Raw genomic sequence first — 24,952 nt, forward strand, 5'->3', positions numbered from 1 at the left:
AAAACGTTCTATTTTAATTACGCTTTACCTAGGTTGCTTATTGCTATGACTTTGAATCGCAACCCTGATTTCTTCAATAACTTATTATTTATTGGACATTTACAAGTCCAACTAAGAATAGATATATTGTTATCTGCAATCTAATTCCATAATCTAGAAGTTATTAAAATAAGTGTTTTACCCTTACTATATTACAAAGCAACTTTTGTCGAGTTTCATGCCTGCCTACGCTACAAGAATCACGCTTAATGAGACGTAGAAACATTTCTATATCACTACCTAAGCATTGTCACAGTCACACCTTCCTTGTTAACAATCCGCTTTATCAACTGTGCGAAATTGCGTTTATGTCATTATGATAGAAAATGATAGTAAAATTGCAACCAGTCTTATCTATGTAAATACCGACACCCACTGTGTACATTAGCTCAGTGCTCACGTGCACAAATCAAGGCAAACTTCTATTTTCCGGATTGTTTCGTGTACCTTTTCTGTACATAAATATATTGTCTGAACAATTGATATCAATACAAAGTTTCATAAAATAAAAATCGCAAAACTCAGAAATTCCCTAGTTATTTTAAATCTCTGATGAAATGTAAACAGCTTGTTTTCAATGATGCCATATCTTCACGACTTTGGTTCAGCTTCTTGGTTTAACATAGAATTGATTTTCTGAAGGCAAGCCTGAAGTCATGCCTGTCTATGTATATTTCCCTTAGGAATGCAACGCAAATAACATCGCGCGAAAAAGTTTCGCGATCGAACCCCTTATCATTTTGTTTTGAAAAACAACATAATTATTGTAAGTTTGCAAAACATATCAATGAACTTATTTTTTGCAAACACGTTACTCCGCTATATTATTAGATTCAGTTATCAATGTTTATGTGCGTAAGTACGTCGTCGAACCGAAAAGTAGTGATGTTTTGCTATCGGTATACACGCACGCGTGAATCACGCCGGCCTTAGTGGATACCATGCGTTCCAGTGGCCGGTGAGCCTCGCGACGCCGATCTTATCGGTACTCCACCTTAAACACGTACTAATCGTACACTTAAATTTTGGTGTACCGTAATGCGATTAAAAAACCGTAGAAAATTTATTATACCTATTAACATAAAATAAAAAACTATTAAAGCACAGGGTAAAATTATTAAACTCCAGAAAGTAAACCAATCTGATATTCACTAACCTTTTTTATTAGAAGCGTCAGAGGGTTGTGATAACCCGAAGCCGTTTGCGCAAGTCGCCAGTTGCCCTACTGGATACACCTGGATTTCTACTGGCATCTATAAAATTACAGTTCGTTCTTTATTAAATAAAATATCTCAATTATCTCATTGCACTTGCACTATGCACCAGTCAATATTTACTTACATGTAAATGACCATACCGTTTTACTAAACATACTTACCCGTCATACGGAACCCACATCATTCTACAGCAAAATCCTACGTCCGACCTACATGATATTCGGTATCATCACTTATCATAATTTAAGCGCACGCTTATTGTAACCTAAGCTATTTAGATAGTCCTGCAGATGGTATTATCGGGGAACAAAACGATTAATTGGTTATGTAGGTATCAGAATTGATAAAGGGGCTCAAGTATATATCCAATTAATTAATTCTGAATAATATAGAGCATGGACCATATTTGAAGCCAAGGTTTTTGGGTTGATATTTATAGCACTTGTTGCTAAGTGTACGTGCACACCTATCATGCTATCTACATAACAATAACAGCATTTTTTAAGAATGCTCTCACTTGCATTTTATTCTTAGTCCGAACTGTCCCACTGCTGGGCAAAGGCCTTCCCCCATTTGGCTCCACACCTCTCGATCCTTTGATCGTTCCCACTAATCAGGGTTGCAGGTTTCCAGGTCGTCTCGCCTTGTGGTATTTTCAATTGCATTGTGGAAAAATATTTGTTCGTCGATAACATCCTTATAAGAAACTTATGTTGTTCTTGGTACTATGTAAATCTAAGTATTTACACAGGGCCAAATAGAAGTTTGTAAAAGTTGTGGATACATACCTACATCCTGATATACCTATTCACTTTTGTAAATTTTCCTTTGACATAATCTTCACAAAATATCTCTATTACTTTAACCTCTGGGGACACGAGATAATATTCATAATCTTTTTAAACGTATCTATTTATCTTCGCAAACGTTCACTCTTATCTTAGTGATGGATTGAAAAAAAAATGCATCTTTGGAATAGCAATGACACAAAAGGCTTACGGCCAAGAAGATTAGAAATAAGTATTTCGGGGAAACATTTTTTCGTTTATTTATACCCCAAAGGCTTCGAAACTACTGAACTGATTTGAAAAATTATTTCACTGTTACAATATTCCTAAGAAAAATAGGTTTTATTTCATCCGGGTACATGCAGAAACCGGGACGCGAGTGAAACCGCGGGAAAACAGCTATCTATACTAATATTATAAAGAGGAAAACTTTGTTTGTTTGTTTGGTTGTAATGAATTGGCTCAAAAACTACTGGACCGTTTTTGAAAATTCTTTCACCATTCGAAAGCTACATTATCCACGAGTAACATAGGCTATATTTTATCCCGGTACGGGCAGTAGTTACCACGGGACGCGGGTGAAACCGCGGGAAAACGGCTAGTTTCTAAATAAAATAATAATTTCTCCTTCATGCGTTCACTAATATCTCAAAATGTCAAAGGTCTAATGTTAAGATAAATTACCTCGTGTTAGCTAAATGTGTAATCTATAGAGGTGTCATATTGACTTCCGTTTATAATAAGATTTTCCTTATCAGTATGTATTATGGCTTCAGTACCTATTGCTTATTCGAGGTCTATCGCTCTTTGGAAATAGGAAATCCTTGAGGTAATGAAGGTAGTTTAAGAGATAAAATATTTGAGTATAACGTTTATAGAACTAGAATAAACTAAATATAACAAAATACGGGCGAAATTTCTTTAAAATAAAACACAATTTTCTTAATATAGATAAGTATATTGAATAATTAAATAATATTACTTCAAATATGTTGCCAAAAAAGACTTAGGTATAGTGTAATCGTAAAAGTAATAATAAAACGTTCAAGAGGTCAAAATATTTCGAGTTTGAGTAGAAACATACATTTTAAGTGGGATAATATTGCAATTAGGTTTAATGTACCGAATATCGAAAACGTTGTGGGTTGACATGCAACCAGCTAACTTCAGAGCAGAACTTGTCATCACAAAGTGTTCATATAATTCGTTTGCATGAGAAGTGACAACGTGTGGAAGAGTTGACACGGACAAACCAGAAGTCGTGCAAAACAGTCTATCATTTTACTAATTAATATTAACTATACTTTTATAATTACAACCATTTGCGACAACGGAGCAAAATGTCTAGTGCTATATATTTAATAAATACTATATGTATGGGCACTTTCTATAAGTAAACAGGATGCCATAAAACAATTTGTTCCAAATCACAAAAGGAATAACTAAGTAAATGTTAACCAGATCAAACGTACAGTACATGATAACAGTATCGTTTTTAGACACCCTGGATTACATTTAAGACTCCACTTTCGACTATTTCAATGTTCTTGTCAGTCTTACGTCCTGCAAGTAAACATGGCGGACAGTTTGAAACGATCGTGGCACAAAAAATTAAACAGTTCGTTTGATATTTGCGCAAAGAATGCAATAATGTAATACGAGCTGAAAAATATTAAACTTGGATACGTTGGTAAGTGTTTACTGTTTCCTATGCACTGTTCCTCCGTGTGTTGCACTTAAAAAGTGTAACGACAAAACAAGAAATGTCACTGTGAAACTACGATAACACCATACTCGTTCTTACACTTGTTGTTGATTTATTTATTTATCGATAAAATGATAAGTGCAACAACCGGTATGACTTTCACTAAAACTCTTATGATAGTCGAAATTATTTAAGTAAGTACTTTTAACCCGTTAATGTCAAACGTAGACGTTCTTTGTTTTGCAACTACACTCTTCAAGTAAGATAATATGCGATATGAACAATAAAAATATCATCATTATATAAATTTATTACGTACACTAATAAGTAGCCATTCGAACTCTGTAAATGGTTAAATACTTTAATAGGCGGAGACACCACACTTACAAAGTGCAATAATTAAACTACAAATCCAGATGTATAAAATAATTATGCATCTTCGATTTAGAACTAAACAAACTTGCTAGACTGTTATTCTCAATACCACTAACTGACTTGTGATGTGACGTAGTTCGACATGCATACATTGCCATGAGTATTAAAGAACAAAACTCAGTACAACTGTTGCAGCTAACGACCCATTGCCCACGATCCTGAATTAACAATATGCTCTAGTAGTCGTGCCCTACCAATCTAAAGATGCAGACCAATATTGTGGAAAAGACATACGATTTCCTCTACATCTAAATCATTACGGTTACATTTATCTGTTCTATTAGATAGAGGCACTGGCGGCTTTACGCCTTCATTTGCTGTTCAACTGTTCAACAGACAGTCGTCCCAAACCTGGCAGTCGTTCTTTACAGTTCATTCTGCTGTATGTCCAATCCACATTACGCCTATGACTTAGAAGTTAATTTAATATTTGACGCTACAATACAATCTTTGAATTGTGATTTAATAAAATTATGCTCATTTCAGAAGTTGGATACTATTGTTCTGACGTTTTGCCAGTACAACGTGTCCCAAGTGAACTACGACTGAACTGATATGTGATACCGATAACTGCAAATCAATGGGATACCGCAACACCTCGCGAACTTGCCTGACACTGGGCGAATTAACTCTATGAACATGCATTAAACGACTAATTAAAATATGCTCCGTACTAACATTCTATATTTACGAAACTAACGATATATTTAATATTTTTTTTTTTTAGTTTAAATACGCTTTATAGTGTAAAAATAGTTTTCTTGAGACAAAAATGTCAAAGCGCTCCTTAATGCCAATCGCGAAATGAACATGCTTTTAGATAAAACTATACCAGTAAATGTTAATAATGCCCGACGAGCAATATAAGATAACCATTCGTTAATATTGGATTATAAATATGTACGTTGTATTGTTTTTACTTCTTAATAGGAAGATATTATGAAAGAAAGACTACAGTTTTACAGAATTGCAAATAAATTTCTGGACGGCAAATCTCTATGATAACTATGTCTTTCCAAATATCATTATTTATATAATAAATATTTCATGTGAATGCGTTAAAAAGAATAGATTTCGTGTAATCGCAACTTAATTAATCCAAAGGTTCACGACATAAGGAAGTAGGTATACCTATTCTGATAAATAGAAAATAACATTTAACAAAATTATTATGTGAGCCATTGAAGAGACCAACTTGACGTGTTTTAACCTAATGACATTAGATAAACTCTTGATTGCTAGATTTCTAAGTCTGGTAAACGAGGTAGTCAAAATCAAAATAAATAACATGACTGAGTAAATTAACGGACGCGATTGGGAGATTGACTGTTAATATACCTACAGAGAATGTTTATACAAACAAGAATTCCTATTCAGATTTCATAATGATAACAATTTATGTTTGTATTTCTTTAGTCCTATTTTAGCAGGTATACAGTATCTGAACAAATAAGACGGTACGAAATACTATTCCTTAACGATCACACAAGCGAGACCAAAACTCAAAGTGCATTATTAACGAGTTGGCAACGGTAAAACCTTTTGTGCAGAAGATCTAAACATGATTATCAAACTGACAATACTATATTCAGGGAACTCTATACAACCATCCTTCTGAGACATTCTGAACGTTATTTAGAAGACATTAAAATCATAAACCTTAGCTTTGATCCAATTGTTAATTACCTTCAATTTATACTAACTAGCATTCTAAAAATTTACTATCTACTGAATGCTGAAAACATCCACACTTAATGAATGCACATAAACATCTAATTTTATAAAGATATTGAACTAAGCCTACTTGATACTTGAGCTGGCAATAAATTCCATTCCAATGTCAGACCAGTATTCTGTCAATTAACAAATTGCATTTTGCGCAGCAACTTACATAACACTAAAACAAGATTAAGACTGTGTTATAACGAGGCCCAACACGTTATTTTTCTGATTATATTGTTATTTGAGCAATTTCATACAGTTTTCTGGGAGAATGAACTGAAAAACGCGAGATGGAACTGTTCGGGACGAGATAATACAAAGCTAAGTAAGTTACATCATTTAAATTCATCAGGAAATATAATCTTACTTCATAAAATTTGCAAAAGGATATTCTCTTTTCTGTCAATCTTCATTCTTCAAGAAAAAATATTAACGAAATAAATACCAATTCATTAAAATTCCTGGCATTGGCCAATGTGATATCAGTCCTTTAAAAAATAAGACATTGTTATATTATCTGACTGTGGAATGGCAAACATAATAAACTTAATTATAATGAATGAATTAATTATATATTTATTTGCAAGGTATATAAATTAAATGAATGCCGTAGGTCTTGAAAAGACACTAAAAGTCGCCTTTAGCAATGATACGACCGTCATTTAGAAAGGGATTTTTATTTAGGTAGTGGTACTAATTTATTGCCAGCGCATCCATCATAATACATAAATTACATATATTTCGGAGGCTTTCAACGCTACTATGCATTACAATATATTTATTATAATTATATATATTATAATATATAATGTAATAAAAACGTGTAAATAAAGTTACTATAGTTAATAGAACGTACGTCTACATTTATCTCCGCAAGACGTTATTACTTAACATTCATGAAACTGCAATTTCGACAAGAGAATATCAAAAATAGTGTATCGACGGTCATCGCCTACATTCTGTCTAATATTCTGTAGTCTAATGACGCTATTTAGGTCACTTGAAACATCTTAAGCCAATTCACATTATAATATGGACTATGGTTTAAAATGAAATTTCGTAATTTTTGCCATAATAGTTAAGAGTCACATCCAAAAACATTGCGATTTATAAATCGACCACAATAATTACTGTTCTAGGATTAACAAGTCTAAAATACATTCAGTAAACAGACAGCATGTATACTGTAGTCGCTTTATTTTGTATAATAGTTCACATAAGTTCATGTAACAATACGTTCTTGAGAGTAGAACCCAACGAAGTAATATAAATAGCGCAATTTATACTTAAACAAATAATCAAACATATACCGTAACACAGTCCTCTACTTCCACATCTACGAAATAGGTAATAACCCACATTACACTAAAGACGGTGAAACGCGTACAATAAATGAGTGACGTACTATTTTCTAAACGCTTACAAAATGATAGAGATCTTCACGATAATCCGCTAAGTGGACACTGATTCATAATTAAGTAAGCAACGCCTTCATTCCTTGATCTTGGTAAGAAATCTTGATATAAATGTCCACGTCAAGCTATGAATAATCCAACGGCAATATTTAGTTCTTCTGATAGGCCGAAACTCATGGAGCTTATATCGATACTACGACTTGGTTAGAGGGGTAAAACTAATATAAGCAACACATCTCCCTACTATTTTTCCAACAGTAGTCAATTCTTCTATATTATCAGATGCCCACCTAGCATATAGAATTAACTAAAAGCAACAAAATGCTAATCATAACTGAAACAATTCGGCTCAAAATTTGCATTTAAATTATGGTTATAGTTTCTGCTACTGATTAACATTCTTTATTAATTCGTCATCATTTAATACCTTTTACGCGAATGCAGTCATAGGGCACTACTGGCCCCTATGCATAAATAGACATTAAATTCAAACCAAACGTCTTACATTACACTATTCAAAGAAAAGAAAACTAAATGAGCTACAGTTATGAAGTTCCACTGGTTCTCCAAATACGGATCCTCAAAACCACTGACTAGTTAAGTGTGTCAAGAATATTCAAAATTCACGGAAAAGACAAAAAGAAGTTAGAGATGATATTGTGCAATGCTTTATACATTACGCATGCATTTAGAAGACGAAGTTGTTAACATTAGAAGTTACACTGCACACTCTAAAAGAAATACAAATTAAATGTTGCTAAACTCCCCAATAATTAAATAGCAAAGGTGCAAATATGATTTGTCTTACAATAAAACTTCAATAACAACCAAATCTCAGACTATTTAAAGCACAACCTTCAAATGAGCTTAAACTTGCCTCTCATGTTAGTAACTTGAGTTCAAACAACAATGAAGTATGACTAACGAATGTTCAATAATCTCTTGATATTTACTACGACACTAAACGGACGCTTCTCGCGGAATTCAAAACGTACTGAAATTATACGACCCATACGAACATTGTATGAGTGTGCCAAAACGTTCAAAAGAATATTAGGAGTTAGCAACATTTTTCTGTGATCATCGATACATTCCGTTTGTGTATATTGAGATCGATTACCCTCAAAGTCGAGTGTTACTATTACTAACAGAGGTTTTCTATCCTTCTCCAGTCGGAATTATATTATTTGTAATTTAAGTTATCCTCACCACAGTACTTTAGGCGTTCTGCTCTTTCAAGTACCAAGATTTACAAAGCATACATACTATGCCACAGATATATCAGGAAAACGTCATTTTCTTTTTAATATTACTGGCGTGTATTCCATTCTCTAATCTGTAATTATGTTATCACTATGAATCGGAAGAATAGTTTTGGCAATCAGAACGACTTCTGTAACAAGATGATGGCGTGCACATAAATTACAAATAACACAACATGTAATACAGTTAGATATTATGTAGATGGTATACGAGCCGATAACGCGGCCATCGCCTGTGTTGTGACAGTTTGCGCGCGGTACACCGCACTCTACAAACTATCGGCTGCCGACGTCATTTGCCGTTTGTCTGCAGAGCCGCATTCAGCTGCGTCCACAGATCTTTCTTGCAGGATTTTGATCTGAAGATAAACATATTTCTTTCTCACATCTCCACATATAGATTGAATTTAAAATATAATATAAAGCTCATCAGTTTATTGAAATGCTATTCTTGGGTGATTATTCGGTTTATTATTACAGTTTTTTGCATACAGTTTTCAGGAAAACTATTATACACAGCTACCTAGTTTAATCCATTTAAATGCAACCTTTGTTGCCCAAAGCCATTGCTAATATCCGTACCATTATTTATAAAATGAGCAAAAAAATCACGTTTGTTGTATGGGAGCCCCCCAAAATATTAATTTTATTTTAGTTTTCAGGATACATCATCTGTGAAAATTTCAACTCTCTAACTATCACGGTTCATGAGATACAGCCTGGTGACAGACGGACGGACGGATGGACAGAGGAGAGGCGAGGGAGCGAAAACAATAAATTAAAAAGGAAACAAGACACACCAGCTTAGATTTAGAAATAAAGTACAAACCTGCGCAAGGAAGCAAGCCACTCCTTGAACTGTGTGTTTCCCTCTGGTGTGAGCTGGAAAGCAGTACGGGCCGACAGAACGATGCTCACAAATTCCTCATACTCCACTGTAGTCAAGTGGTACAGCTTCTGATGAATGCATTGAATGTACCTGTGAAGAATATTGCATTTTTTAACTCAATCGTCGTCATGGTAAACAGTGTTACCTATACATAATAAGAGAATCGACCTATGAAAGCAAATTGTCGCGTAGTGTCATTCTCCGAAATGGCATTGGATATAAGATGTCAAATAGCCACCGGCGTGCTACATTACCTAAAGCAAAATTATATGTCATAATATTGACCAGGCATGCCTGGGTACAAACAAGTAAACAGTAGTGACTGCAAGATACCCAACGGAAAGTACATCACAATAACCTGACAGTTGGAATAACAAATGAAACAAGTAGGGCTGAACGCTGACTTCTGACCGACTTTTTGTAGGATATGTGCGTTCCGGTATTGTTAACCAATTTGCTAAAAAGGAGGAGGTGTTCAATTCGTCGTTTTTTACGTATGTTCAGCACCAACTCACAGACGCTTGGACCGATTTGAACATTCTTTCTATTGTATATTTCCCAGGTGGTCCCAGTCTTTAGGTCATGATGGAACCTCTGAGAAATTGAGGGCAAATTTCGAAAGTTGTAGACATGTAGGATAACAACTAAACACTTAGGTTATGTCTGAAAACATTACGAAAATAAAGGCTTAAAGCTGACCTGATGATGGAGATAAGCAAACATTTTGGGAACTCCGCAACGGTATGTAATAATTACCTCGTGTTTGGGTGCATTATTAATCAATAGGGTATTGATTTCTGACATTTACGCGCATATTAGTTATTTAAATAAATCTATTTTTACGGATTTTATCGCGGTTATATTAATATAACTGCTATAAAATCAGTACAAGTAGTTTTATTTAAAAACCAACAGCGTCGGTTCTATTTTTCTCCTACAAAAAATCGGTCACAGATTATCGGAGGTAAGCGCGCAGCCTGGAAATGGTAATACTTACATCTGCTGACACTTCTGCACGAGCGGCGCCAGCGTGCCGCGCAGGTGCTGCATGACGAGGTGGTGCGGGCCGCCGCGCGCCAGCCAGTGCGCCGACTCCACGCACAGCTCGTACAGCACGAACGGCGACACCACCGAGTTCACCGCGCACACGCAGAACTGGTGCAGGTATTGAGCTCCCAGCCGCTTTGATATGCGGAGCAGCCATTTCACGTGCTCGCCGTATGGTGGGTTCCTGTTGTAAAGAGGATGTGAAGATTTATTTAAACCATTTTGTTGAATGCTAGATATGTTAAAAAAAAGTCGTGGTGGCCTAGTGGCAACATACCTGCCAAATTTATTCTGCGGACGATCATCATGTACCCGACGGGCTTGCGTCTCTAGGGCCAACATGCCTACTCGATACGCCGCTAACAATCTCCGCAACTGCGTCTGATTGACGGCGGGGGCGGGGGCCGCGCCGTTGGGCGGGGCTCCGTTGCCTACGCCCACATTGGGGGCGGGGCCTACTCCGTTCACGTTGCCCACGTTCACGCCGGGAGCGCCTGATACTCCGGGTACTGGCACTATCTGTTGTGGAGCTGGCATCGGAGGAGGAATCGGTGCTGGATGCTAAAGAAAAGAAGTGTGATTTTAGGAACAATTCTTCACTACTGGTCAGGTCATACACGTTAATTTAGCCACAAAGCGCCATGAGCTTTGAAGATAGATATACTTACAACTTGATGCACAGTCGCGTTGACTTGTATAGTCTGTGGATGCGCAACATGTTGCGGCATGGGCGGGTGTGGCGCGAGTCCTGGATGCTGCATCGGTTGATGCTGAGGATGCGGCATCGGCTGAGTATGCTGTAACGGTTGAGGATGTTGCTGCAGCGGCGGATGCTGTTGTAATGGCGGATGTTGAGGCAATTGCTGATGTTGGGGGATCGGTGGATGTTGGGGGATCGGCGGGTGCTGTTGCAGCGGAGGATGCTGTTGGAGCGGCGGATGTTGTTGTAGTGGGGGGTGTTGTTGCAGCGGGGGGTGTTGTTGATGCTGGGGATGTTGTTGCAGTTGCGGGGCTCCCGGCGGTGCCACGATGCCGCGGACGAAATACGGCGGCAGCGCATACTGTGGTGGCGGATGCGGTGGACCCGTTCCAGCGTACTGTAAACCAAAAATAGGTATTTATAATTTATTGTCTCAATCTTATGTGTTAGGTTGTTTTTAGGGTGTCCGTTTATTACTTCGTAAGCTTTCATAACTAGCTAGATTCTTCTAATAGTCTTATTACTATTTTCACCAACAAATAACGAAATTTAGGGATCTCCTAAGAGCATTTAGAGAACACTTAATCAGAATTTCGTTTTCACCAAAGTTTTGGTGTCCCTTATAACCTTGAAGTAGGTGTTCAAATTGGGGGAGCTTTTATTCTAAGTGACACTCAGTTAACGAAACGGGTAAGAGATTGTTGGTGAAAACGGGCATTAGTCAATTAACAGATTTCAAATTGTTGTGTACTAACCGGCAGCTGGTATATAGCGGGCGGGTACGGATGGTAGGTGAAGGGGTACGGTATGGGATAGGGCACTGGCACGGCCAGAGGCGGCGGCTGGGCTCTGTACTGTGGCTCATCCAACAGCGGCTCTGATTCTTCGTTAGCTTGACGTAGATACAACTCGTGCCAGTAGCGTGCCACTGTGTATAGTACTTCGGGATACACGCCGCCACCTGTATAACGGTAAATTAAAGTAAGTTAGAAAGTGTAATATATTTTTTTTTTCTGAAAAAATGATACACATTGTATTTAAATGCATGTGGTCTGACTAATACCTGGTTCCAAAAATATGAGTCGATTTTTAGGTACCTATACGCCTCATAGATAAAATTGCCTCAACAAACAACTTCTTGTTTATATAAATCAGGCATATACGCTTCCCAAGTATAAATTAAGATTTAAATTTGTGCAAAACGTTAAGCTTTTAGCTTTTCAGACCTTAGCTATTAGCGGTGCCGTTATAATCTTCAACGTATTTTCTATCTATTGCATGTTTCCCTTACTTCTTCGAAAGTTTTACAAATTACTTATACTGAACCCTTTTCGTCGTGAGTACCTTTAGCAGCAGCTTCAACGGTGAGGCAGGCTCGTTCCAGCATAGCGTCGCTTTGTTCCTTGCACTGCAGCACGGCACGTTGTATCTCATTGTAGTTGAGAGCGTGAGCGTGAGGCAGCACGGATAATGCTAGCTCGGCGGCCGCACGGACTGTGGGTACGTCACGACCGGACGACGCCTGAACGAAAGTAACAAGTTTGAAAAGTCACTATACAAACAAACAACAGAACAAAAATCTGGGCTGATAACTGTTTTAAGAAGTATTTTTTTTATTGTAATGATGTCAAAAATCATCAAATGATCCCGCTGTGGACTAGCAGCGGTGAGGGAGTGTCAAACTTTTACTGACTAAAAATCCACCATGTTCAGTCGTAGGCCTTTTATGTACCAGCGCCGCGGTAACTCTTTCAAGCAACGTCGCAGCAACGGCGCACTAACGTAGATTTGACCAATTTAGCTGGCCAAAAGTTTTTTTTTTTTAATAAAGGTTATCATCAAATTTTGGGTAAAATGGAAAGAGGTACCCCAGCAACAAGAATTTACCACATCTACCTACCAAACATGCGATATGCGCTTGCACCAGTAGTTAGAACTTGACCTAAGTGCAAATTTTACGTTATACGTTTTTAGAGATCTCAGTAGACGGTATTAAAGAAAAAATATTTTTGTGCTATCTAATTGATATTAAGCAACTATTGTGATGGATTCGAGTTGTGCAGGTAACAGTTATTATATTTTAATGTATTTTAAGTGTGATCACTTAATTTTTTATAGTATTATTTCAATTTTAAAAGAGGGTGTGTAAGCAAAATATTTTTTTAGTAATTTTCTTGTTTAAACACAATTTTGTTATATTATCGCGTTCGACCGCGTAACATTTTTTTTTAGTTTTAGATATTTGACATATTAAACTAGCTTGCGACATATTTTTTGGCTGCGGATAGCTGCGGATGTCCGACTTACAGGCTTTTTAAGATTTGAAGCTCATACAAAAATAAAATACTTTTTTCTTTAAAATGTAACAAAGTGCATTTTTTTTTTTGCTTTGGGTACCTCTAGCGTAAAAATAGTGACCCTACGTTATATTTACAATAAAATACAATAGCAAGATCTGACTAATTTGGACGAAAAACTAAATTACCTAGGAAACTATCTTTTGATCTATTAGGGTGACACACCTGATAATATAAGCAGTTTTAAACAAAGATTTGCATATTTTAAAACAGCTATGAAAGTAAGAAACTGAAACTGTAAAAAAAATCCTTAAAACTAATGAGAATTGGTTAAGCAGAACATTTGAACGCCCGACAAGTGTTGGAAATCGACCGGGCGGCCATCTAAATCACTTAAAGATTGTAGTGAGAGGACTAAACGAAGGAAAACTAAAGAAATACGAAACTGAATAAATATGACAAACAAAAAAAGCATCAAAGCAAGATTATTTTGCCCTGAAACAATAAAATATGCTACTACCACCTGAATCAAACACAGAGTCTGATATATCAGAAGCAAAAAGTGAGGAATAAAAAAAATATTAATTATTTTTTTACTACATTACATATTATTTTGAAATACATATAATAAAAAATATCATAACTACTTCTGTAATGAAAATATATAATACTCTACATTTTTTTTAATTTATTTACGGTTTTGTTCAATAAAACATGCTTATTATCAAAATGCAATGCTTAAATAAAATAAATAATAAAATAATGATAAAATAAAGATAGAAAAAATGAAATACATTGTAAAATATTTTTGGCCGCCTAAATTGGTCAAATCTACGTATGTGCGGCGGGCCTTGGCCCTGTTGGGCCCCACTGATTTAAGAAGTATCAAAGCTTGTTTATATTTCAAGTGCACAAAGTTATAAACTCAGGAAGTGGATGAAATCGTAGGGAACAGCATATATTCAATAAACATAATTGAAGAATAATGATTACAAACAATGAAATTAGTCTTCCACTTACCTTATCCGCAATGCTAGCAGCTTCGGGAGGTGTCAAATGACCTTCCCATGCGTCAATCAAGAATAAGATGGCAGGTGCGCCAATATCCATAGCTTGACCTACAAACAACAATCAATATGTAAATAAATAAACATTTGCACAAACCTTAAGCTTGTTTTGTATTAATACTTGCCTGTGATCCAACTAACGTGTGATGAATAGGTACGGCTGAGCCAATTAGCGCTCACACAGTTATGTAAGCCGAGAGCGTAAAGTCCCAATTGGAAAGCCGCCATGTGTAATCCTCTGAAAAATTCACAATTGATCAAGTACTTTGTAAGGCAAGCAATTTGAAAGTAGGTTTTTTTTGCAAAGTCTAAAGCGCTTTGTACACAAATCAACTTTAGTTGAGGGAATGTATGTAAATGGCTAGTTTGTTGCTATTCAAATAAAACTACTTTTAAGGATTTTACCGCGGTTATATATATATTATTTAGTCCCGACGTTTCGGATCATTTACAGCATCGAATAGACTATAGTAGTTTACTTTAAATGTCTAATATTCGCGTAAGTGTCAGAAATCAATAGCCTAGTTGCTGCAATAGTTTCTCCATTTTCATACTTCGTCCTTCGTGCTTACCTATGCGGTCCATGATGTTCCCTAGCACACGACGGCTGAGTGAACAGGCTTGTACTTGAAGAGCCGCCGGCTTTGAACAGCACGGACTTTGCCAACTCGAACATAAAGTGAGCAGACGCTTCAGAGGGTTGGTTCGGCACTGAAGGGTATAGGCGCTTGCCTTTGTATCTACAAAAATTAAAACAAATGTTATTATGATAATTGTTCTTCAATAGGCATCCATGTGCAAATTTTGTGGCAGATTTTTTTATTACTATTAGCACTCTTTGGCAGCAATAAGTAGGACTCACTTGGAAGTTGGCTACTAGTGAAAATATATAACAAATCACAACTTTGGAATTAAAATGTAACTGAAGTGATCTAACTCAAATTCAAAGCACACAAAGTGATAATAACCTGGAATCCTTCGCCCTGGAGATGGGCGGGTGCGAGGAGGAAGCATGTGGCGTCGGATGCGGCGTGTGCGTCGTATGGGTTGCGTGCGTCGTGTGAGACGTATGCGACGCGTGCGATGCGTGCGACGCGTGCGACGCGTGTGATGCGTGCGACGCGTGCGATGCGTGCGACGCATGCGATGCGTGCGATGCGTGCGATGCGTGCGATACGTGCGACGCATGCGACGCATGCGACGCATGTGACGCGTGCGACGAATGCGCGGGAGGCGAGGCGCCGCCCTCGGACACCACCAGACGCTCCATGTCCCCGCTCAGGCTCGCCGTCTGTGCTCGCCACTCATTCGACCCGCATTGCGTGCTCATCTACAGACGTCACATAGTAATTAGTATAGCGGACAACAATATTACATTTACAGGTGCTCAAGCGTTTTATGTGTGAACTGTTTATAAGACTACAAAGCTTTATTGTCACAGTTATGATAATTTGGTGCACTCATTTTTGGTTTCAAGACGTCTATCATATTGAATATCAATATCAAAATAAGTCAGAATAGGTACTGCAGAGAGCATTGTTCTCAAAATTTAGTTATCCATTTATCAAAAAGAGACATTACAGAACAGAAAATAATATTTTAATTTTTGCTTCATATAGAATGGCCGCATAAAATCATGAATCTATCGGATGTTACTGAGCAACACTTAGATACATAGATCTACAAAAGGCATCAGCTTTGCACACTATAATACTACATCAGTTCTATAGCAGTAAAACATAGGTACCTGAGATGGAGTGGCGCTGCTACAGTGCGGCGGGCTGGGGTGCGCGTGAGCATTGTACGCGGGATGCGCGGACACGTCGGCGCGGTACGCGGCCAGACGCGGGTTGTTCATGTAGTACAGGCTCACCATCGGACTCTTCGTCAACTGGTGGATTTCGCGGTCTAGAAGCTGTGTGGAACAAACAAGGATATTGTGGTATATTAATAGTGGTAAACAAGATATATGTATAATATAATTAAGTACTTTTAAATTTTGCATGCCTGCTGGCAGAATGTACGAGGATTCAATTTTCTTGTAACACCTGATTTATGTACCTACAGTTTTCGCAAATAAATGATTTCTATTTCTATTGTGATAGTGTCATTATTTTGTCACCAATCATCATTAACATTGAAAGAAATTATCATAAATTACTTTAGTCTGAATTCTCTAGCAGCGACAGATTCGCGAAGTGTATATAATTATTTACTTGCATTAAGTAATACTAAATAAGAACACAATGTAATTTTAATATACATATTATATGGGTATATAAATGTCTTAAAATATAATAAAGCTCAGTCGCATTTTACTATTAGAGCCATCCCTTGAAGATTGAGTATTATATGACAACTTGATTGAGTAACTATAGTTCATATGAGTGTACACACCATATACGTAAGTATGAGTATAGTATAGTGCTTACTTTATTCATAATCCTGGCCAGTTTGACCGGATCGTCCTTATAGAAGGAAAGTAGAGTTAGAGACAACTCTCCTCGTTGCCTTCTTGTTCCCTCACAAAGTAGAGGATGTTCTGCCTCAGACACATTTGCCTTCAGTCCTAAAGCTGCAACGGCTGCTTCGAACCCTAAGGTTTCATCGTTTGGCGATCTTGCCTAAGGAACACATATTAAAAGATTAGCTCACAGGATATTTGTGTCCAATGTCATTGAATTAGTTAGAGAACACTTACAGGATGTTTATTCTCTTTATCAGTAGCTGATAAAACGAGAACATCGAAAAGGAAGCTCGCCAGTGCAATCGGCAATAGAGCAGGTCCACGGTTCCTATAAAATAGTGTGAATTTAATAATTTAGGTTAAATACACAACAATTTACGGACATGACATATAATTACGACATTCTTACCTCAATGTACCGTCACGCAGTTGCTCAGCCTTCTCGCGAGCTAAAGCCAACTGTTCGGCCCCTGTCGGTAGCTTCTTCAGAAGAGCAACCAATTCCGTCTCTTGGTTGTTCAGTTTTACTTCCAATGCTTTGGTACTCGCCGGCGGACGAGCCATCTCGAGCGCAAATAGACCTATGCGGAATGCAAGCTCGTGATGTTCGCTGAATTCTGCTAGAACCTAGAAAACGGCATAACTATGATAATAATTATTAGGAGATTCAATGTGTTACTTTATATTGAGGTCTTAGGTATCTTATGGGGAAAGCATTTGGGGCTCTACCACGAACTTTTAAAATTATTTAAGGACCATCCACTTTGGCACTTAAGATTAACCTTTTGACCTGAAAAAACCTTAAACTCAGTTTTAGACGAATTAGCAGCACAAAACAAGTAAGAGTTCATGGTAATGTTCCCCCTGAAATGTACTCACAGTGCCGAGGAAGGCGCACTTCGATAGCGTGGCAGAAGCGAGACATAAGAGGCGATGCGTGGCCAGTCTAGGGCTGATCGTATGCCGCGGTCTGGGCCGGCTGGGATCGTACGGGCCTCGCTGCTGTCCGCTCGGGGCGGCCGGCCGCGCCACCGTCTAAACGGGTACAAGTTTTAGGAAAGAGAAAACCTTTTCGTAGGGTACTCACGGTGCAATTTGCGAGCGTGGACGACACACACAAGAGGCAGTGCTAGGCAGCGCACAGTCTAGGACTGAGCGCATTTTGTTGTCGATCGGATCCAGCAGGCTCGTTGACGTCACAGAATCATTCCGGAGTAGTGAACATGGGAGGTGTTACTCACGGTGCAGAGGAAGGCGCACTTGGCGAGCGTGGCGGAGGCGAGGCAGGAGAGGCGGTGCGAGGCGGCGCACAGGCGCGGGCTGGGCGTGTGGCGGCGGCGCGGGCGGCGCGGGTCCAGGGCCGGCAGCAGCGGCGCGGCGCCCAGCGCGGGCGGGCGCGCCAGCAGCTCGCGCGCCAGCCGCGCGCCCAGCGCGCACGCGTCGCGCGCGTGCCCGTGCGCGTGCAGCCCCTCCGCGCGCGCGAACGAGCCCTCCCAGCCGCACGCCCAGCCGCCCGCGCATCCACTGCCTGATGCGATCGCCTAAGGACAATACACGGTCAGACTAACTGCTTCAAAATTCACATCTATGATTGTGCATCCCCTGTTAAAGTATCACTAAATGTCACACTGTAATTTAAAAATCATTAACCTAAGTAGGTATATTTATCTTACATTGTCTTATTAACAAACGTGAAACTTACAACACCGGAGCCGGAGCTGGTTCCCTCCCCCGAGACAGCGCGCCTGGCAGCCGCCGTGTCGTAGAAGTACAGGTTGCAGTCGTCATCCGACACCGATTCGTCATTGGACACGCGCCGCTGAGCATCATCAGACGAAATGGGAGGAGAGCTAGACTCCTGAGAATCCGTGTCTCCACCGCTCTGCTGAAGAATCTCCTCTTCGTTCTCACAGAAACCTAGATAAATAAGTTAACTTTTGTGTAGTACAATTGCAAAATACACTATGTATTATAATTTTACTGAGTTTCAGTTAGCAATGAGTATATGAGGCAGCAGAATGACATAAAGAGAAGTACATAAGTTACCTTCAGAAGAAACACTCGAGTGGTTTCCATCGCTTGGTCCTGAATCACGCGGAGGATCACTTGGTCCTTCCTCAGAGCCACAAGGCTACATAACACACATTTACATTAAAATTTTCAATAAAAGAACATTATTTAACGCTTGGTATATTTACTATTATACAATACCTGATTTGAGGGTCCAGGAACAGCTAAGTCCACATTTATATGACTATTCCTATGAATGGTAGTACGGTGTCCTAGCAGTGAAGGATCGGGATTTGTCAGCCTATAGCTCAATGACATCTCGTTATTCAACACTGCTTTAGACGAATTTACCTGAAACACTTTCGTAATTACACAAAGAAACCACTGTGCATTTTAAACAACAGCCTTATATGGTGTGCGGCATCCACGGTATTTTACGCTTTTCAACCGCAAAGCATTTTACATTAACACCTTACTAAAACCCACATACCTGATGTACACTATCATTCTGTTTATCAGCATGTCTAAAGATAGTGAAAGGGCTGTGGTACAGCGGGTTCAAGTCTTTAGTGTAGGTCACCCCGGGTATCTGATAGTCATCCCACTCTAAGAAGCAAGCTTCCATAGCTGGGTGGAACCCTGGGAACACTTCGTTCTCGCTGATACCGTTGATGTAAGGAGAATGAGAATGAGATCGCGACGCGTGTCTAGCGTGCGAAGACGAACTTGTAGTTATATGGGTGTTGCGATTCTTTGCCACCTGTTAAAAAATAAACTAATATTTAAGAACAATGTTGGTTACACAGTACAAAAGTTTTAGCAGCAACTCTTTGCCCACTCAACTTCAAAGTTCTGTACGTCGGTCTTACCTTATCAAGTACTTTCATGTGCCATTGGGCAAATTGTTCGTGAAGCGTATCACGCTCGTGAGGCGCCAAGGCCGGGTTCAAAGCAGCGAGACGCCACAAGACGACAACCTGTCACAGAAACAACACCATTTATCACTTTGAAAGGGATTTAGTATTTCAGTGATTTGAATAGTGTTATAGTTCGGCCATTCAGAGAATGCGTTCCTGACACGTCGCGATTGAACTGACGACGTAACTTTGCAATGGCGTTGCAGTTACGATAAAAATATTTTTGCTGGTTGTTTACCGTTTTAACAATTGAGGAGCATTAAAACAACATTATTATATCAATAATCAATGAATGTTATTACGTCGTCAGTTCAATCGCGACGTGTCAGGAACGCATTCTCTGAATGGCCGAACTATAATGGGCCGAAATTTCTAGGGCAAGGCCGGGTTTCACAGGTTACTTATTAAGTGTCCAGATAAAGGCTGGTTATAAATTCTGACAGATATTTATATCCGAGACCTGTGACACCAAGGTTTAGATAGTCAGTCAAATAAGTTCCTTCATTGTCATATCAGACTATATCAGCAACCTGTGAAACTGGCCATAAACTTCGATACGATAGACAATAAGTACAGTTACCTCGTCACAAAGAGAGGAGCAAGCATGCTGTGCAGCAGAATTTCCTCCACTGCCGCCATGCTTACCGCCGCCGCCGTTACTGCCCCAAGCCACTAGGGCCGCCTTAGTCGTGTACCACCACACTATAATCTGCGAAGAAAGAGGAAACGACTGTTTCTTCAACGATACAAAAAGATAGTGACGCGACGACTTTGTGTATCGTTGACTTTGAGCCGAAACTCATAATAAAATATCTTTCTAGTAAAAAAAACCTTGAATTTTATTCCTAAGACCTTACCTGTTCACATGCCATGACCTCTTCAGTTATGATTTCCAGAAGGGGTATAGCATTTCTATCGTTCCTCTTGAACATCTCTCTGACGATGGAGAGCAAGTTCCACATGCCTTCTGGCTCCCTGCCACGCAGCGGTCTCAACAGTGACGACCATTCCGCCGCGGCAGGGGGCGCGCTTGTACTTAGATAGTTGACATCGCTGCAGAAACGTTGAAAAACATGAATAAAACGATTTTGTGTGGATTACTGATAATCCACACAGTTTCAAAATAAAAATTGTCATTCCATGAAAAGTAATGGGGTGTGAAATCGAAATAAACTTGTGTATTTGAATCTTGAAAGAGGAAATCAATAACTTCAACAATTTTATTTGAAAAATGCATTCGACATTACCTAAACACAATAGGCGTTGGGACGCAAAATTTGACTAAGATCTTGTTGATGTTATTGTGCAGTGTCTTCTCATCAAGGAACCAGGACGTGTATTCGTAGGCCGAAGCGCCCGCGGTAGGATCCGGTGCACCACATGTGGTGTTTATGGAGTTCGGCTGTGCCGACAGCAGTTCGTCTAGTATACGTTGCGCTGTTGGCAAAACTTGCCGAGGCAACTCCGATATCAAGTACTGTGCGAACTTCTGCAGTTGGTCTCTTCGCAAACGCTGCAGAGATTCCGACACAGGTGCTCTGAGGCATACTTGAGTTGGCTAGAAGGGATTAACCGCAATTAACATACAAGTTTAATTAATTGTTTAAGTAATATGTAAATAATATAGAACTTTAGTCACTTTTATAAATAGATGTTTATTCATGCAAGGAAATCAGACTTGTGAAGTTTACTGAAGAGTCACTTCAAATGCATCTGACTCATTTATACTTTTAGAATTACTAGCTCTTTAACCAGGGTAGAGTATTTTAATAATTCATTTAGAATCTCAAGTGTAATACACATAATGCTTTTGAAAGACTTTTATAAATAAATTACCTAGTTGCAAGTTGGGTCAGTAATTTCAAAAGCATTATCAAATTAAATAGATCATGACACTTTACGAACATCAAATTAATGAAATTCAGCCACTAAATCACCATTTTCTGTTTCCAAATCAGAAACTTCACAATTCCTTCTAAGACTTTAATTAACAAGCAGTTGTTAACAAACAAAACATGGAAATATTTATTGTCTGCACACATTATTACTTACAAGATGTATCCTGTACAAGCACACAGCTACAATATGAGAGCACCAATGCGCCGTTGAGGAGCAGGTGCAGTTACATGACGATATTCTTTGTCTGTCAAATGTGACAGCAACATTGAACTGAGCCCGCGGCATGCTTAGAACAACCACTGTTGCAGACAAGTGAAAACCTACGAAGATAAGCAAGGTTATGTACATCTGTATCTAAAGAGACACTCTTGAATAAAATACTCAATTTCATTTTGTTTTATTTATTTTGATTAAGTATGTACTTTAAACAATCAAAAGAATATTCAATTTAACTTTATTTGAATAAAATAGAGAATGGAATTTATAGGTGTTACAATATTTGTAAATTAAGGAAAATGAGCAAAGCTAGTCAAATTCCAATGTCTATTTATAGCAATCAAGATCAGAAAACTAACCAATTTGTAGAACGTCTTTCACTGCTCTATCTCTGAACAGGTGTTCTCCTTTCTGAAACTCATCAGCTGAGCCATTTGCAAGGCAGGAGTACAACCTGATGTCATCTTCACTGTCTGGGAAACTCCAGAAAGCAATCTGGAGTTGCAGTTGCTCCGGTACCGGTGGATAGACATGTTCAACTAATTCAAATGGTATGTGAGATGCTACACATTTTGCTGCTAGTTCACTTAGTGTTGAAACTGTCTTTTCTGTAAAGTTTAATTTATATTGTTTCATGTAACTACTGTAATTCTGTATCGCCACGCTATAATACATATTATAATAAAAGAAAAAGTATATTAGTATCTGAAAACAAACTTAAAATAATCAATTCTTTAAAATAATTTGTTTGCCTACAATATTAATACTATGGTACAATAATATTGAAAACATAATAATATTATAATTACATATCAGGTATGTAAGTATATTATCTAATACAAATTAATGTGTTTATAATTTATTGCATGTAATTTTATTTATAATCAAAGAATTGTACAATAATACATAATAAAATTTGTATAATAACCTATTCAAATAAATAATTAGCTTTAGCTGCATATTTAGCTGCTATTCTCATTTGTTTTGAAATGTATTCTTTGTTATTCCAAAATATGTTACACAAAATCAATACATTTTCTTCCATTTTAGAACTTTACTATCTGATATTGGAATATCACTCATGTATTATTACATAAACACATATTATCCACCTACAAACCTCAGTGAAAGTTAGAAAGTTGCCCAGAACCAAAATATTCCATTCACTTTGGATCAATACTTAGAAGGATCCTGATGCAGTAAAAAATGCAAGGATTTGAAACCTAAGGTATATCACTGTACTGTTCACTCAAAGGTAAATGACTTTTAGCACCTGTTCTTTGTATCACTGAACACAATGTATATTCAATTACTACCTATAGATCATGACATCCAAAGTATTTACTGAAAATATGAGCTAAATAAAGCTACTTATACAATTCATGACATAAAATTAACATAATATCGCCTGTAAATGCATGATTCGTCAACAAATGTTAAACACTGTCATCATTTCGTTAGTTCGAAACAAAGAATCAGCTGTATAGAGTTACCTTGAATATTCTTTTTAGTTGATCGGGATCCAAATGAGTTCTGAAGATTTGGACGCCGCCATCCTCGCCAATTGTTGCATAGGCTCTCGGGCTCTGAACTCCAGCTACACAGGGAATCTTCCTCGAACCGTTCAGAATCCTCAAAACTAAAATGGTCAGCCTCCTCCCAGTCGAGTAAGGGAGACCCCACATCGACTGGGGCGGCTTGTCGGCCCCCTTTGCCATTATTATTTGATGCCCCCGCCACGTTAATGAGATTTATTGAAATAATCCCTCAAGAAAATTCGCTGGAACACTTCAGCGATCTACCACAAGGGGGTATCCACGGTCACTGAATTAACATAACTCTTTCGTTTTTTGAAGATATTATGTCACTAGATAAAAAAATTCAAAAGGAGAATACAATGAAACAAAATACATCACAGAATGTAAAACTTTCTAGTTTGAAATCAAACGATATATATAAATCCCCATCAGCACAATAACAAATATGGCCGAACAACGTCCCATAGTCTACATCTATCTATATCTATGTATCTATACCCTACGTATGAGTACATAAATATAGATTTTATACATACAATAGAAATCGACTATTGGAAAAATCAATAATCGAATAGTAAGAAAGTTAACTGTTGAAAAAACTATTCGATGTAAAGTCTACTTTGAAAAACCAACACGTTTTAATCGAAATAATGTATTACTATCGTATTTATTTGTAGCATGACTGTTTTTTTGGCACAGTATATCGGAGAATCCATGTCCTGTTCTATCTATAGTTTCGTATGCATATTCAGCCAGAATATTTAAACTAAAGGCAAAATTTTAAGCTGGTTAGCCTTGGACCATTTTACATGCCCAGTTCGTGAAACTAGTGCATCATCAGGTTCCCATTGTACGATTTGCCTTTGACGACCACTGAACTGGTACTTTTGTAAGGCGCCCTCTAGACATCCAAAATAATTCTTTATTATAAAAGATATATTGTGCACTTAAAATGTGTACCGCTAAAAAATCATTATTAATCTTATAATCAATAAATTGGCTCAATATCGCAATATTACGCAACTGCATTGTGAGATCTAGGGACCGCCTAACTCTGGAACCATCAAAATGCAAAATCGATCACGATAACAATGTGAGCGTCAAACATGCTAATGTTTTTTTGTAATATCACCATAACTCCCTCATTTCTAAGAATGTAAAAATAATATTGTAAGCCATTTTGTATGGTAATGGTATGGTGTAAGGTGTGGTGAGGTGACTGCAGAGTACTTACTTTATTAAACCACGATGACTTATACATTTTTTGAACATTGAATGTATTTATTTGCATGATTGTAAGAATAACAAATAAAAGAATATTT

The 24,952-nt window shown here is 37.9% G+C and overlaps 1 protein-coding gene across 1 annotated transcript; it reads right to left on the reverse strand.

The window, feature by feature from the left end:
- Positions 1-2,981: 2,981 nt before the first annotated feature.
- Positions 2,982-23,859, reverse strand: LOC124632181 (zinc finger SWIM domain-containing protein 8 homolog; the record flags this gene model as incomplete). The annotated part of the gene is made up of 27 exons (XM_047166896.1): positions 2,982-8,942; positions 9,413-9,562; positions 10,470-10,703; positions 10,797-11,080; positions 11,188-11,616; positions 11,975-12,180; positions 12,564-12,741; positions 14,537-14,634; positions 14,709-14,821; positions 15,156-15,323; positions 15,552-15,913; positions 16,331-16,498; positions 17,016-17,207; positions 17,285-17,378; positions 17,460-17,677; positions 18,292-18,591; positions 18,753-18,967; positions 19,097-19,181; positions 19,262-19,411; positions 19,551-19,820; positions 19,930-20,037; positions 20,558-20,686; positions 20,835-21,030; positions 21,225-21,535; positions 22,030-22,196; positions 22,452-22,700; positions 23,586-23,859. Coding segments are annotated over 27 exons (5,415 nt in total), but the record flags the coding sequence as incomplete, so codon positions are not given.
- Positions 23,860-24,952: the final 1,093 nt, after the last annotated feature.

Source organism: Helicoverpa zea, chromosome 7 (assembly GCF_022581195.2).
Source record: "Helicoverpa zea isolate HzStark_Cry1AcR chromosome 7, ilHelZeax1.1, whole genome shotgun sequence".
Classification (NCBI taxonomy): domain Eukaryota; kingdom Metazoa; phylum Arthropoda; class Insecta; order Lepidoptera; family Noctuidae; genus Helicoverpa; species Helicoverpa zea.